The 15,513-nt window shown below is 40.4% G+C and overlaps 1 protein-coding gene across 3 annotated transcripts in view; it reads left to right on the forward strand.

The window, feature by feature from the left end:
- RPTOR (regulatory associated protein of MTOR complex 1) overlaps positions 1 to 15,513 on the forward strand; it is a 376,730-nt gene that overhangs the window by 336,709 nt on the left and 24,508 nt on the right. For 2 of the 3 annotated variants that reach the window (XM_026701785.2, XM_087924955.1), the window contains 2 exons: positions 2,127 to 2,174; positions 14,580 to 14,686. In XM_026701785.2, coding sequence (XP_026557570.1) covers positions 2,127 to 2,174; positions 14,580 to 14,686 — 155 coding nt within the window. The remainder of the gene's footprint in view (positions 1 to 2,126; positions 2,175 to 14,579; positions 14,687 to 15,513) is intronic. The other variant, XM_026701786.2, reaches the window with a different exon arrangement.

Below are 15,513 nucleotides of genomic sequence, written 5' to 3' on the forward strand. Positions count from 1 at the left end.
CTGAGCATGTCACCTTCACACAACCTCCCCAGCCTCACTGCACTTCCCTCATCCCCTACTCACCCTTGTGCCTCTCTCTGAGTCTCGCTGCATCTCTCTTACACATACTTGCACACCCTCCCAGAGCTTCCCTGCACCTCCCTTGCACCCCCACCCATCTTCCCCTTGCCACACTCCTTACACACCCTTGTGCACCTTCACACATCCTTCCAAATCCTTGCCATGCTTCTCTCACACCCTCACAGGTCCTCATGCCCTGCCCCACCTGGCAGCAGCCACTTGAGAGCTGCCTGGGACTTGCAACTTCCTGCTGATTTCCCTAATGATTTGGTTGCCAGGAGCCAGCAGGAAGTTGCCTCACCTAATGACCATGGAGTTTAGTTAATGCCCACATTGCTTAGTGATGGAAATTCCGTACCACTTGCCATTGTAAATCAAGAACTGCCTTGATTTGGATGGGAAGCAACAAGAAATCCAGAGCTTTAGACTAAAGTGAGAAACCTGTCAGAAGACCACAGTGCCAAAGCATTTCCATTTGATTAGACTCTTCACACGCTTCTGTATGGTTGTTGGTTTTTCTTCCATGTAATGTACAGTCTGACAAAATGAGAGTTGTCACAGGAATAATTTATTCTTTTCCTTCAAGAAGCTCTGGAAATCATATCGTGATATCTTTTTCTATACTATGATCATATGGTCCCTGAAATTTTAATCAGTTTTACAGGCTCAGGATCAATAGACTTTATAGCTAATCCTCTGTTTAACCCACTGCACTATCTAAGCTCCTCTGGCATTTGATAGACCTTAGTAATAACTATATTTATGAAGCATAAACTGCATAAATAATAAATCAGCTTAATTATTTCATAGCACTTGTTAAAATGGAGAATCAGATATAAAAGCAGATAGAGTTAAATTCAGGTTTTCCTTCAGTAAAATTGCAAGTAGAGGCCAGCTTAGTTGTAATTTGAAAAGGCCAGTTGATTTGTGTAATTGATATGTCAGATCTCACAAGAATTATACAGCTTATTTGACAAAGAAGACATTTAAAGGTTTATTAATAAGCATCGCATCTAAAGGGACGACTTGCCCACTTCTTACAGCATCAACAAAATGGTGTTTTGTTGATACTAAATGGATTTTGGAAAGACAGGAGGAACAGACCCTAAGTGTTGTTCTTTCCTGGGTCAGATCAGCAGTCCAACTCCCCTGACAACCTGCACAAGGCTTGGACTGCTGTTGAACTGTCATAAGGAAGCTTTGCAATGGGGAAAATGACCATCACTAATCCTATAATGTGCTTCCAGCTGCTTCAATTCCTTCCAGGAATGAAAAGGCTTGCCCTAAAAGGAGCAGGAAATTCTCTTCCTGAATTAAATAGATTTCTATGGCCAAGCTATTCTCAATAAATATCTAAAATTCAATTTTTCAACCTCTGTCTGCAGCCGTTACCTTCCATCTCTACTCAACATCCAGGGTTTGTTTTGTTTTTTAAATTTTTTACTTCAGATAGATCCCCTTGTAGGACTAATTTCTCTACTTAGGCAGTTGTTTGAGCAGTGCTTCTATAAATTGTGCTGCCTCTCCTAATCTTGAGTGCCCATTAGCAAATCACTGAAGTATGCTTTGCCGATGCCTATTATATGACTCTGCAGCTGAGCTGGTGGCTCAAAAAGTGAAGCCTGAAGAAGGTATGCTTGCTCTTTTCTGTTTGGTTCCCTTCACGTTTTGGGGTTGGTTTCTGCTATAGAGTCACTCAAACAATGTTTTCATTTCTCATGCTCCTTTGAACCTAAGACATCTTTCAGTCTGATCCAGAAATTGGCTATGATTAGAGAAGACGGTGTCAGATCAGTTGGGAGCATGAGTACAATCCCCCACCCCTCAAAATACCTTCTTTTTTTTCTCCCCTTTCCTGTGATTAATGGCTTCCTAGGATGGCTGCTTGAATCAAGTTGCTCGTCTTCCTTCCTTTCCTGAATAGAAGCTTTTGCTACCGCTTCTCTCTAACTCTGTTCTTTTCTGTTCCTTTTGGGTTGTGTTTTCGACTCCTTTTAAAGATTTGTTTTGCTTTGGCTGATCAACTTACCCTTAGCATCAACCCCTTAATCCCTGTCTTCTCACAGGTCTGGCCCGAAGGGTTTCAATCTATCTTGACAGAAGTAAACAGGGAGGTGAGTGCTCTCTTTCCTCTTATGTACAAACAGCATGGGAGGGATGGACCTTCTAATCTTGTTACTTGGTTTAAAAGAAATGGCATTCCTTTTAACACTTCCTAGGCCGTGTTAGCACTTGAAAAACAATTTAGTACCCACAGCCTGTTTGTGTTAGATCTCTACATCGTGAGTGTCTAATACACTTCTAAACCCAGCGCAGCAAGATGAAAGGAGGGGGTTGCTCTTTGCTTTGGGAGTCGGCTTATTAACAAAAAAATGGAATTGGGAAATAGTTGCCATGTTATTCAAATAACAGGGCACCAAAGCTCCAGGATCTGTGTATATTCTTCCCACCATATTTCTGTTCTTCTATTTTTCAGGAGGTATTTGGAGATGCACAAGACTCTTTTTATTTTTCCAAAATGTTTATGATGAATATTGCCTTTGTTCCAATTTTGACACTCTGTGCAAATATTCGATGGCTGTAACCTTTGTGTTGTAATATAGAAAATGGGTTTCCTCCTTTGTAATATAAATGTCCAGAAAACAGTTCTGAATCTTGTTTTGGACTCCTGCTGAAATCTGTACTTAAGATTTGGGGATCGGTAGTACTATGGGACTTGAAATCTTTCTCTGCTGCTTTAGATGTTGAGGTAGGGATCAATGGCTTGCACAACAGGATGTGATATATATGGTGTGTGTCAGAAGGGTGATGTAATCTTCTGAAGTGTTTCATGAATTATGAATAGTGTATTCACTTGATGATAAGAGCTGGGATATGGCAGCAGTGACTGCCAGAACAAAAGTGGCTTTGTGACTTGGTCACAGAGACCTTTATACTTCGGCTGATTCTTTGGAAGGAGCGTACAAAAATTAATGCAATCATTTTACCATATAGGCCCCTCCTCGCTGGCCCATTGACAGGCTAGTAATTAGCAAACTGGAAGATTGAAATGACTTCCCATTTGATACATTGAGCATCAGACCAGCTTAATGCAACCACCGTTGAGAATCAATGCTAATAATGCTCAGGCAGTAACCATCAGCCAGAAGCAGATAGACAGATAGTTCTTATTCGGCACCAAGCTATCAAGCTAGGAGGCCTGTTGAACTCTTTGGAACTTGCCCGTCTTTGGCCTTAGGTCCAAAAGTGCTTTTCAGAGTGACTTTGCATATTACAGCACTACCACAGAAAATGAGATTAATGGGTACAGAAGTACATTTTCTTTCTTTTCTTATGCTGTGCTAAGTCACAGCCATTATCTTAATATTCCAGGCTCCAGGCTCCCCTTCTTTATGGCCAAAATACAGCAAGACTCCATTTATACTTATCTTAAATCCCAGATCTAGTCTCTAAAATCAGTGTGAGCCTCTAAATCTTGTTTCCCATCTTTTTTTTTATTCTCACATCTAACTCAAACCACAGTGGTACAGAACTCTGATAATTTTTGAGAAATTATGACACAACTGGTTACCTCAAGGACAAGGCCTCCAGGGAGGAGATAGAGGGTCAAACAAAGTCAATGGAAATCATGACTGTGATCAAAGCCTGTTCCTAGTGTGCAAATAATCCTTAGGTGCCCTGATGTGGACAGATTTAAAGGAAAGGAGGAGATGGTACTATAATATATGGTGCTGGTAGGGTTGTTATCAAACATTTCTCAAACTCTCTAGCAGTCCAACAGCCCACATATGTCCTCTGTGCAGCACAAGATGAACTGACTACCCCTTCCTCTAGTTGGCCAATGAGGAAGTACCCAAATCAGCCTCCAGCTGGTACTTTTGCCCTGTCCCTACCTGATGTTTCCTTGGCTTCTGCAGTAGAAAAGTAAGAAAGAAGCCAAGTCACTAATTACAAGGCTGCCCAGAAGCTCAAGGAGAACAAACAGGTCCAGGATAGAAAAAAGAGAAAGCCACAGGATTGAGAGGCAGGGAATGACAGAGGTTCCCACTGGTAGGAAAGCAACTACCTGAAACCCTGCAGAGCTCGAAAAGGGAATGTTGCAGTTTTAAACTGCACTACCCAGAGTTGGAAGAAAATCAGCTCAGCAATCCCAACGCCTATTGATGCCCCAGGTCCAGGATCACAGAGGCACAATGATGCCAAACCCCATGAAGGCCTCTCCATTTATCTCCAAGAAGTTATTCTGTAGTCAGAGCCATAAAGTTTGGTATCATGCAAGAGGAGAGACAATGAGAATAGGAAATAGTGAAGGGGGCTGCAATTCTGAGCCCTTTTTTGTCATGGAAGTGATACTTGGGATGAGAAGAGTGTTATTTGGAGGGGCATTTTCAGGATCAAATGAAGAATGAGATAATCTACCTTCTCCCTGTTGCCTGAAAACAAAAATAAAGATATGCCATATGCAGCAACCAGTAGAAACTGTATAGAAAAGATCAGTGTGCATAATTGGGACTGGTGCTCTGTTGTGGCCTCTATGTATACAACTAATCAAAATGGAGGATTAGACCAGGATAGAATTCCAACAATTATTATGGATCAAGGAATCTGATTTTCTTTGGAAAGCAGTTGTCATTCATGAAGTCAAGCCCCTTTATTGAATTTTTGTGCTGATCCATTGAGATGCAATTCTGCATCCTGCAGGGATCATCATAGGAGGTTCTCCTTGTTGACTTGATGTTACCTAGTTTGGTAATGAAGCATCTGGGAGAAAACAACCAAGCTCAGAGAGTATCAAGGACCCGACAGTGCCCATGTTGTATATCATTGTATTTTAAGCAGTACTGTTACTATTTGCATGAAGAAAGTGGGCTGAATGTTTTTAAATCTGTTTTCTGGGGAAAGCTTTTTTGCTCCCAAATTTATTTAATCGCATATGATGCTTTCTGAGGATGATTATTGCTGTAACAAAGTTTGGGTTTCAGGACCAGGATCTGATAGTAGCAATAACAGACTTACATGCTGCTCCATAGTGCTTTACAGCACTCTCTGAGTGATTTACAAATATCAGAATATTGCCCCCCGACAATCTGGGTCCTAATTATACCAATCTTGGAAGGATGGAAGGCTAAGTCAACTTGAACCAGTCAGGATTGAACTGCTGGCAGTTGGCAGAATTAGCTTGCAATATTGCATTCTAACCACTGCACTGCCAATCCACCATAATCGATTCCATGACCAGATTTTCTCACAATACAGGATGGTAGTGGCAAGTTTTGGATTTCCCTACAAGAACAAATTTCAAGTTCTAAAATGTGTCTTTATTTTTGAATGCATAACTCATTTTTGTGTTTTCTTCCAACACTCAATCCACTTACTACATTAGTGAATTATCACTGCCTTAGTGTTTCCTTGATAGTGTTTCCTTCTTTGTCTTGCATCACAAATCAGGTTGATATTCATATGGTTGCATTCCCAAACCACAGATGAAAAGTATATTTTTGTGAAACTATCCAGGTGACTCAAACAATGGGGTCATTCTGCATATCTTAAAAGAGTCTGATAAAACCTGAAAAAAATAGTTTCTGCAATGAGTTTTTAGCAATATAAGGAAAATTTGTTGAATCTTTCTGCCTTTATTCTTCTTTTTCCTGTTATATGGTTCAATCTTTTATTTTCTTCCTTTGTTGATTTTAAGATTGATATCCTACCATGGCATCTCCAGCAGTGTTGCTCGTGGGTATCTAATCATCCCAACATAACATGCTAGCTCACTTGAGCGCCAAAGGATTCCAGTGTGATGTATGCTTTTAGAATATCATTACTTTGCCTTTTCTTTGATTTCTAAGGTGGTTTACATCATGATAAAAACAAAAGCCATAAATAATAAATTTCATGTAGCATCAGTAGCTGTGGTCCAAAAGGCAAGCCAGCGATAAAATTGAATGTACAATACCATCCTAAGAAAATAATCCAGTCTGGGAATCATATACAGTAAAGATGGGTGGGCTCCGATAGTTGGAGCATGACTATCGGCACTTGCTCCTTTGTTAACGACCAGAACCGGAGAGTTGAGTTGCCATTATATCCCAGGTACATTTGAAGAAACAGCCTTCACATGGTTATATTTGGTTTCTTTTCAAGGATGCCTTTGCACAAGGCAGCGCTATCACTGTTCTTAACATTATGGAATTAATACAGAAAGATTTTCTAGCAGAATGAACAGGCCTGTCTCCCCCTTTTGTGATTTAAGACCACCATTGAGCTCAAAATTTCTGTTGCTACACCAGAAGGTTGTTAAGTGAGTTTTGTGCCATTTTACAATCTTTCTTGTCACCATTGTTAAGTGAATCACTGAACTTGTTAACAACAGGGTTGTTAAGTGAATCTGGTTTCCTCGTTGACTTTGCTTGTCTGAAGGTCACACAGGGGGATCAATCATGTGACTTGGAGGCACTGCAACTGTCATAAATATGAGTCACTTGCCACATGACCATGGGATGCTGCAATGGTCATAATTGTGAAAACAATCGTAAGTTACTTTTTCAGTGCCATTGTACCTTAAAATGGTCACCAAATAAACTCTTGTAAGTTGAGGACTACCTGTGTTTAGCAATAGCAATAGCACTTAGATTTGTATACTGTTTTACAGTGCTTTACAGTGCTCTCTAAGTGGTTTACAGAAGTCAGCATATTGCCCCCAACAACCTGGGTTCTCGTTTTACTGATCTCAGAAGGATGGAAGGCTGAGTCAGCTTTGAGCCAGCCAGGATCAAAATGCAGACTATCGGCAGAATTAACCTGCAATACTGCATTCTAACCACTGCGCCACCACGGCTCATTTAAATTCCACAATAGCAGGAAATATCTGATACATTACAAAGTAAAAAAATAATAATTTACATCAATGAAAAGTTTGTAAAAGAGCACAATCATGGAAGCAGAGAAGAGCATCACAATCTCTGTTCACATAACTGAACTCTGTGCTCGTACCAATAATGGATGCATCTTAATGTATTCAAATCTTGCTGTCTGAATATTTGGGAGTAAGATCAATGAGAGCCAGTTTGGTCTAGTGGTTAGGGCACTAGGCTAGAAACCAGGAGACCATGAGTTCTAGTCCCACCCTAGCCATGAAAGACAACAGGGTGACCTTGGGTCAGTCACTCTCTTTCAGCCCAACCTACCTCACAGGGTTACTGTTGTGGGGAAAATAGGAGAAGGAAGGTGTGTTGGATATGTTTGCCATCCTGAGTTCTTTGTAAAGATAATAAATACCAGATACAAATAAACAAACCCAAAGTCTTGTCTCTAATGGAAGAATCTAGACCTTAGAAATAAAGTAACGAAAAACTAATTGTTCAATGGATAAATTGCTTGCAAAAATATGGTTTTGAAAGGCTCTGAAGGAAACCAGCAAAACATCTTGCTCACGTGCTTATCTTACTCTAACATCCCTCAAAAAGTTTGTATTTCCTTTTTTAACTAAAAATAAATCAGAGGCCAGCAGTGTACTCATCCTCAGGGCATAAGAAACTTCAGAAGTGAACATGAGTTAATAATGTTACATTTTTCTATTTTAAAACCATTAAACACCTCCTTAAATAAATATTAGTTTGCCCTGAAGTGGCCACCTGGGCTCCCGGTTGGGTACAGTTTTCTCTTTATTATGATTTCACAGTCTTCTATATATGCATGTAATTAGGGAATACTTATCTATGGGTTACTTTCAATGACTTGTAGATGACTTTGCAAAAAATAACATCCGAACATCTCATCTCTTGTGAGAGGTTTTAATCCCTTGCAGTCCTTTAAGGCCGGAGGGAGACTGTGCCATCCTGGTTCTTAGCATGTGGCTCCCTCTGGTGATGAATGATGCAGAAATTGACCAGGCTGTGCTACTGGAGGCTTTACTTTTTCATCGAGGGACTAAAAGAAAACCCCTACTGCTCACTACTTGTTTATAATCAGAAAGATGCTGCTGTGCCTGGAACTATGTCCCCTAAGAAATCAGTGCTATAGTACATTCTGTTAAACTAAAGTGTTGCTTTATTTATTGCTCACATTTTGAGGCCTTCTGATTCTAAAACAATTCTTGCAACTGCAAAATGAAAACTGTTGCAGGAATGTTGTGCCCGGAAGGAGGAACTCTACAAAACACCACCCCATTCCCTGACGTAAAGGTTGCACACTAATTCAAGGCTTAAAGAGAAGCTCAGTTATTAAGGTTCATTTAAAGGTGTAAAGGTTGGAGATCACATGACTCTCCATAAGGCTGTTATTCCTGAGATGTCAGCCTTTTGATCTGAATGCCAAAGTTACAAATGCCAAAACATCTTTTATTGTAGGGTCACAGTGACAGAATCTTGCAACTCTGAGTATATTTCCCCTTCCTTGTCTTTCTCCCAAAGAGAATAAGGGAGGGTTCAGTCTGAAATGCTTTCTCTAATTCCATTCCTGCTCTGGCTCAGATTTCTCTTATCTGGCTGTTGCCCTTCCTTTTCTTCTTCAAGGTTATTCTCATAACTCATTACATGAGGAAAGGTGAAGCACCAGAGAAAGCTAGTGAGGTTTGCCTATCATTGCTCATGCCATCGTATTCTGGACCAGCTGCAGCTTTGAGGTGTTTTCAGGGGCACTGCAACATTCTACCCTCAAGGGGACTAAAACAGGACCTCCCAGTCCAGGGAAGGATGCAACTGGCATACAAACTGCACCAGTGCAAAGACATTCATGGACTCAGCTGCCACATGCACACCAGGCCTGAATGGGGCATTGCAAATTGTGAAAGATCCCCAGAATCAGATGACCAAGGAACCCACAGCGACCCAGCCTTGCTAGACCTGAGCGTGAATCTATTCTGCCCCACAGAGACTCCCAGAGCCTGCAGCAATAGTATAAAGCTTGGACATCATCGTTTGGCTGGCCAGAGGTCAAGATGAATAATTGAATATCTTCAGTATATTGATGATGACCTCTCCTAATAGCCTCATAGATAATAAACCAGGACGTGAGAATCTTGGCACCTGTGGACAGGTTTTTGACTCAACCTCTCACGACCACCCTCTGACTGGAACCAGCTGCAGAAGAATGAGGAGATCCACCGAAACACCCTGTCACCGATTCCCATTTTCTGCCATCAATCCAGAAGATACTGTAACAATAGAAAGATGCCATTATCTTATTTGCTAATTTAGTAGCAAGTTCTCACGAGAATAACTATGAGAATGGGCTGCATTTATGTCTCAGCACCGTTTCAAAGAAAATCAGGATTCCTTCCCTTTGGCCATTTGAGGATCTATAGAAAAACGTTCTCTGAATTGGTACTATTGGACATGAAGTACCAAAAACCAGGTGACTTCTAGCAAATAGTGAAGAAATACCAAGACCTCTGGTTCTGTGTTGCCATATCTAGATTTTACTAGACCTACTCGGGGCTTCTCACTTCAGTATCTTCTTTATAAAGCAAAGATGGACTAACTCTATAATGAGAAAGTCGAACAGTCTCCTGTGTAGCTTGTTGAAGGACCCTAACTAAGAAAGATTTGTTTTCAGAAACACAGTGGGGTGTAATAAATGTAAGCCATGTCTGAGAATTATTTTTCTTCTAGTCATTTGTTGCATTTAGAGTCTTTCCCTTGTGATTTCTGCTGCTCACCATGAAAAAAAGCAATTAAGAATCCAGAACACACTATCGACAAAGGATAAAACTGGAGAAAGATATAAAAAACACAACTAAATACAAGTATAGACAGGTATTTTGGTCATGGTCTGTTACATTTTCACTGTAACCTCTGGATTTGGATTTTTGCTTCTTTTATTTAAAAAAAAATTAAAAATAATTATTCTCTGGCTTCCAGAATTATGCAACATTTTATATTTGCACAGGCATTTGCTTTTTTATGTGCTTTTTTAAAAATAGATTTTCCATACCAATATGTCTTGCAAGAGAAGACTTCCTCTCCACAGTGTTTGTTCATGAACATTTATTTGTGTGCTACCCATCTCACACGAGAGAAAGAATTGCTTTATAAATCCCATTTTACAGACGGAGAAAGTGAGGCTTCAGCAGGAGTAAATTTTCGTTCAATTGTTGTCAAAGTCAGGAAGGTAAATGACAGAATAAAAACATCATACATCATTATTCCTGTAAAGAGAAGAGGCCAGAATGGTTCTGCAGATTCATGAAGCCCTTTAGAACAGCATAATTATAGTCACTCCTGGAAGGATGCTCCATTTTCAACAACAGAAAAACCTCTATGCTACCTGCAGTTTGACAAGAGCAAACCCTAGTAAACTCTGGCACCATATTTATTTTGTCTTGATTAACATCCATCAAGAGAAACCAAAAGCATCTTGGAAAGCCCACTTTGGTCACATAAAGTTTAATAATCAAGATAGAATGTGCTGCCTAAACAGAAGAAATTATATTCCAAACAGAATCAATATCATTTGTGATACAGAAGGGGGACTACAATAGGAGGATGCTGACTAAGACTAACTGAAGTCTTAACTTAGGCAGCAACCCTCTATATAGCATTGCCAGCCCCAGCATCTTTAGAGGAATTGAACTGCAAAGGAACATTATTAAGAGTCACAGTGGCGCAGTGGTTAGAATGCAGCATTGCAGGCTACTTCTGCTGACTTCTGGCTGACTGCAATTTGGCCGTTTGAGTCTCACCAGGCTCAAGGTTGACTCAGCCTTCCATCCTTCCAAGGTGGGTAAAATGAGGACCCAGATTGTTGGGGCAAGATGCTGACTCTGTAAACTGCTTAGAGAAGGCTGTAAAGCACTGTAAAGTGGTATATAAGTCTAAGTGCTATTGCTATTATCTATCTATGCTTACTCAGATTTCTGTGAGTCTGCAAGATACAGGTTATGCTGGCTTCTTTTGTACAACTCCAAGGAGAGTAGCAAGGCTGGTTATGAGGGATCAGAACATAAGGCTGTCTTTGTTGAGGAATCTCACTGAATTCCATCCTTATCAGAATTGCCTACATCTAGACACGGGATAAGGTTGCCACGGTCCTTCCTCTTACCTCTGCTAACGTTTTATTCGTTTTATTTGCTTACACATTCATGCAAAAGCAACCATAGGTTCCCAAGCATTTGCAGACTGGGCTACAATTACAAATGTAAATGAGCCTTCCTCTAAATGGGAATGATGGGAAAGCTAGCCTATTTAGCATTGCTTAACAGAGTGCTGCTTGCTAAAACTGAAAAGGACTCCATCCATCCCGAACCTGCTGGATTTATTTTGTCATGTGGACCATAAACAAGATGGCGAACACAAACTGTTTGGAAAATGCTTATCATTCAAAGTATTTGTTCCATACTCACTTTAGAACTCTTGCATTCTTCCAAGCTACCAGGGAAGCTAAAGGAATAATCAATTTGGGTGTCCAGATAAAGATCTGAACTGTCAATTTAACTTGTTCTTTTCCCTCTCTTCTATTTCTTCCATTACATTCAAAAGGTGTCAGGAGCAAATCAAAGGAAAACCTCCTAGTTCTTCATTTGCACAGTTGTCTGTAACAAAATATCCTGAGTATTACTGATGGCTCAGGCTACAGATTGAAAGGAAACAGGATAGAAAGATGCATTTTCTTTATAATCTTTATTATTCGAATGTTGACCGTTCCTTTGTCCAAAGTCCAGCAGCAGTCTGATTTAACCCAGTGATTGTTAGCACCCTCTGCTTTCAGGCAGGTTTTCCCGCTGCCATGGGTACCGGGTAATTGCCCTAGGATGTCCAGGGGATGAGGGCCATTTTTGAGGTTGTATTGGCACGTGGAAGTAATAGACCATAATCTACCATACTAGCCCAATGCGGGTTGGCAGATGTGATTGGTGTTACTCTGGGGTATCTATCATGGCCTATTCTCCTTGGGAGACCCTTCTGGATATATACATGTCCAATGACATAGCCCACAATTTCATTTACTCACACAAGCCCCTTCGCCTTGTCAAGGCCCTGATCATAAGAAAGGTAGATTGCATTCCTTTGCCACTTACTATATTGCAAAAAAATCCTCAATTCAGTTTTTTAGTGGCACTGGCATAAAATAATCCCATTGTATGATTTCATTCTGATTTCTACTCTCCTCACTACACTATACATTTGGGAGCCATTTCAGGTGTCACAGTTAGAAAGCAAATATCAGCATCTGATTTGATTTTCTGACAAGAAATGTGGGCCTTTTATTGGTGTAAGAGGGTATATTCTCTTTCGGACATGCTAATTACAGCTAGCTTTGTCTTTCTGAAAATGTCTTGGTGAATGGGATGGAGAGATTATCAGGAAGGTCTTTGGACACTACTGTATGATAGAATTGCAGAAGAGACCATTATGAATCTCCTCTTCCAATGCCTTTTCTTTTAATGACAATCTGATTTCCTTGCTAAGAAACTTAGCAAAATATGGGAATGGAAACTCTTAATTCCCTTGGATTTTGTTGGCTAGAAACAAGAGGGATATTGAACTAATGCAAGACATCCATTTCTTTTGTGCTTTGAACCATGTATCTGCACATTGTAACATCAAGTCCATGCATATCTCTTTAACAATATTATACAATATGAGATATGCATAATCTGTTGGGTTTTTTCCCCACCAGGGAACAAAAGACAGTAGATTTCCCATAGCAGTATATTTGAGCAACATACGAGCAGGCTATAAACTTTAAAGAAAACATATTCACATTAAGCAAGTTGGAGCTTATTATGAGAAATTCCCAGAGGTCAAAGTCATTGAAAACCTTCTCATTTTCCCAGGTTCATGGCTGCTATTGCACATAGTACAGATGCCCTGGGTACCCTTGATGATCCTGGCTCACTGCTTAGTTCTCAACATTTACTTTCAGCATAAATGTCAGTGGGAGGATAAATAAACCTATTACATAGGAGAAAGGCCTTACCTGTGAACCTGCTGTAGTAGCAGCCCAGGTAGTACCAAAAAGGAAAAGAAGGAATCCTTGAAGCATTCCTGTGCCACTTAGAACAGTTTTGTCCAGACTTGTGTTCTTAATTGGCATGTACTTAGTAGTAACTATGATACAATTGTTTCAGTCACTTTTATTTGTAAATGTTCTACGTTCTCCCCCCGCCCCCCCTAGCTAGGCCAATTTGTCTAAATTTGATTTGGATGTGGAGCATTATCCCTTCTGCAAAATGCATTCTTTTTTTAGAATTGTGCAATATCTGTGAGCTTCATGTTTCCTTGAAAGCAAAACATTAGTGCCTGAGAATCAACTCAGGCTCTGAGTCATAGCATTCAACCAGTAACTAAAAAATATTCTATGGTATTCTACATTGCAGCAACCTCAGAAATAGAATTTGTTCATTAACAAGTTTTTACATTTCCCTCTGCACCAGAGGTGTAAACTGTAAAGTAAAGTTCACAATGCCAATATGACCCTAGAGCCCAAGTCCCCCCTCCTCCTCAAATTCAAGCTAGACAAATAAATGAATATGGATAGATCTACAGATACTTTGCCTTTTTATACTCAGAAAGCATAACATTCTGATTTAAACACAGCCATCCAAGATAAACGATTAAATAAATGCTCAATTCAATGTGCCAGGTTCTGTTCTATCAGTTCTGTTCTGTTTAGTGACTGGCTAGGTTCAACTGAAAAAACCCAGTGAACTCTGACAAAAGAGTTTTCACCAGTTTAATTGGAGGTTTTACTTTTTATTTGAGTCAGCTAGGTGTAGTGGTTAAGGCAGCAGGCTAAAAACCAGGAGACCATGAGTTCTCATCCTGCCTCAAGTCCTAAGAAAGGACCGCTTCCAAAATCTTGCCAACAAAACTGCAGAGATTAGTCCAAGCAGTTGCCAGGAATCAACATTGACTCAAAGGCACAAATAAAAAACAAACCACTTACCTTTTATTTAGAAATGACATGTAAAGTAGCTTGGGGGGGTGGGGGTGAAGAAACATTTGGTTTCTCTTTGATTGTTTCCATTATTCTCTGGTTTAATCTTTGTCAATAGCTTGTCTGAAAAATAGAAAAATGTTGTTGCTATCTCATTTGCCTAGCAAACAAGGAAAGCCTGTCAAATATTCTGTTGCTCTAATTTGGGGCCTGCTTTCTTCTCCCTTCTTTCCTTCTCCACACTGCAGCTCTGCACAGTTTTCCTTTTGACAACTTTCTCATTTTAGGGCTTTGTTCTGTCTCTAGCCTACACTGGTGCAAATCTTTATGTCTAAAATGAGATATTGTCCGACTTAAATTGTCAGCCGGCTTTGTTTGATATCTCATTTACCATTCCTGGTACACCACAGCTGAAATTGAATGAGGGAAATTTAAAAGAAACAGATTATGCTTATTGTAGATCCATTTTTATTTGCCGGTTCCAGGAATCTGCTTGTTTTTCCATAGGATTTTGAGAGCAACCATTTAATTCTAGCAGAATTCAGAACTGGGAACCAGATATATAGGAGTGTTGGTTCTCTTTGGGTCTGCATATTTGTAAAAAATAATAATAATGCCGTGTGCTGTGCTTTGTCTTTTTCCAGGAGCAGGAATGGTGGTGGATTGGGAACAAGAAACCGGACTTCTCATGACTTCTGGGGATGTGCGCATTATCCGAATCTGGGATACAGATCGAGAAATGAAAGTGCAGGTAACTCCAGCATCTCTTACTAACCAAAACAGTTTGTGTCCTGTTTTCAGTGCTATAAAAGCATGAGCAGAATGCGAAGAAAAGCTGTTCTGTGTTATCTGTTCAATATGAGTGTAATAGAGCTGGAAGTTAGATTTGGGAAGTTATGAGAATGGGACGTATCTGGTTGATGTGCCTGTGATGAACAACCTCGGGCAATTATCACCTCTACTCTCAGTGCTTCTTGAAACAGCATCGCTGCCTGTGTAGATTGAGTGTAAATGGGCAAGAAGCACACACTCTTCCACGTATAGCACACCCAGCCGCGGGGGATGTGGGTCTTGGCCTGCCTACTGACAGCTGTTACTAGTATAAGGATTTCTTTCTTTATCATTGGCCCCTGGAGTACCACCCCACCTCCCTTCTAACCGAGCATGTTCAGAGACTGCAAAACACGGGAAAGTCAGCAAGCGGTGAGCCTCTGCCCATTGATGAGATGCCTCGGCAGAGAAACACACTTCTTAATCCAGTCATTTTGCAGCAGTACTCTAACCAGCCGCACAGATCCTGTCGCCTGGGCTAAGCGTGTCCAGGGCCCAAGAAATGTTTTCTCCTCCTCCTCCTCCCCTTCTTCCTGCTCCTCTTCCCCCCCCCCCACCCCTGCCCTATGGCTATACCTCACTCTGAAACCACATATACATACCCCACATTTCTTTTTGCCATTCTTCATTATTGTTTTTGGAATTAAAAATGCAGCAAGACTTGTACTAACTGGTATGCTTTCCTGACACCCAATACATTTTTGGAGCTTCTTTTATCTAGAAATTGCCCTACATGGTAATTATCCT

This window comes from Pseudonaja textilis, chromosome 2 (genome assembly GCF_049901715.1).
Source record: "Pseudonaja textilis isolate UNSWEBS1 chromosome 2, rPseTex1.2, whole genome shotgun sequence".
NCBI lineage: Eukaryota > Metazoa > Chordata > Lepidosauria > Squamata > Elapidae > Pseudonaja > Pseudonaja textilis.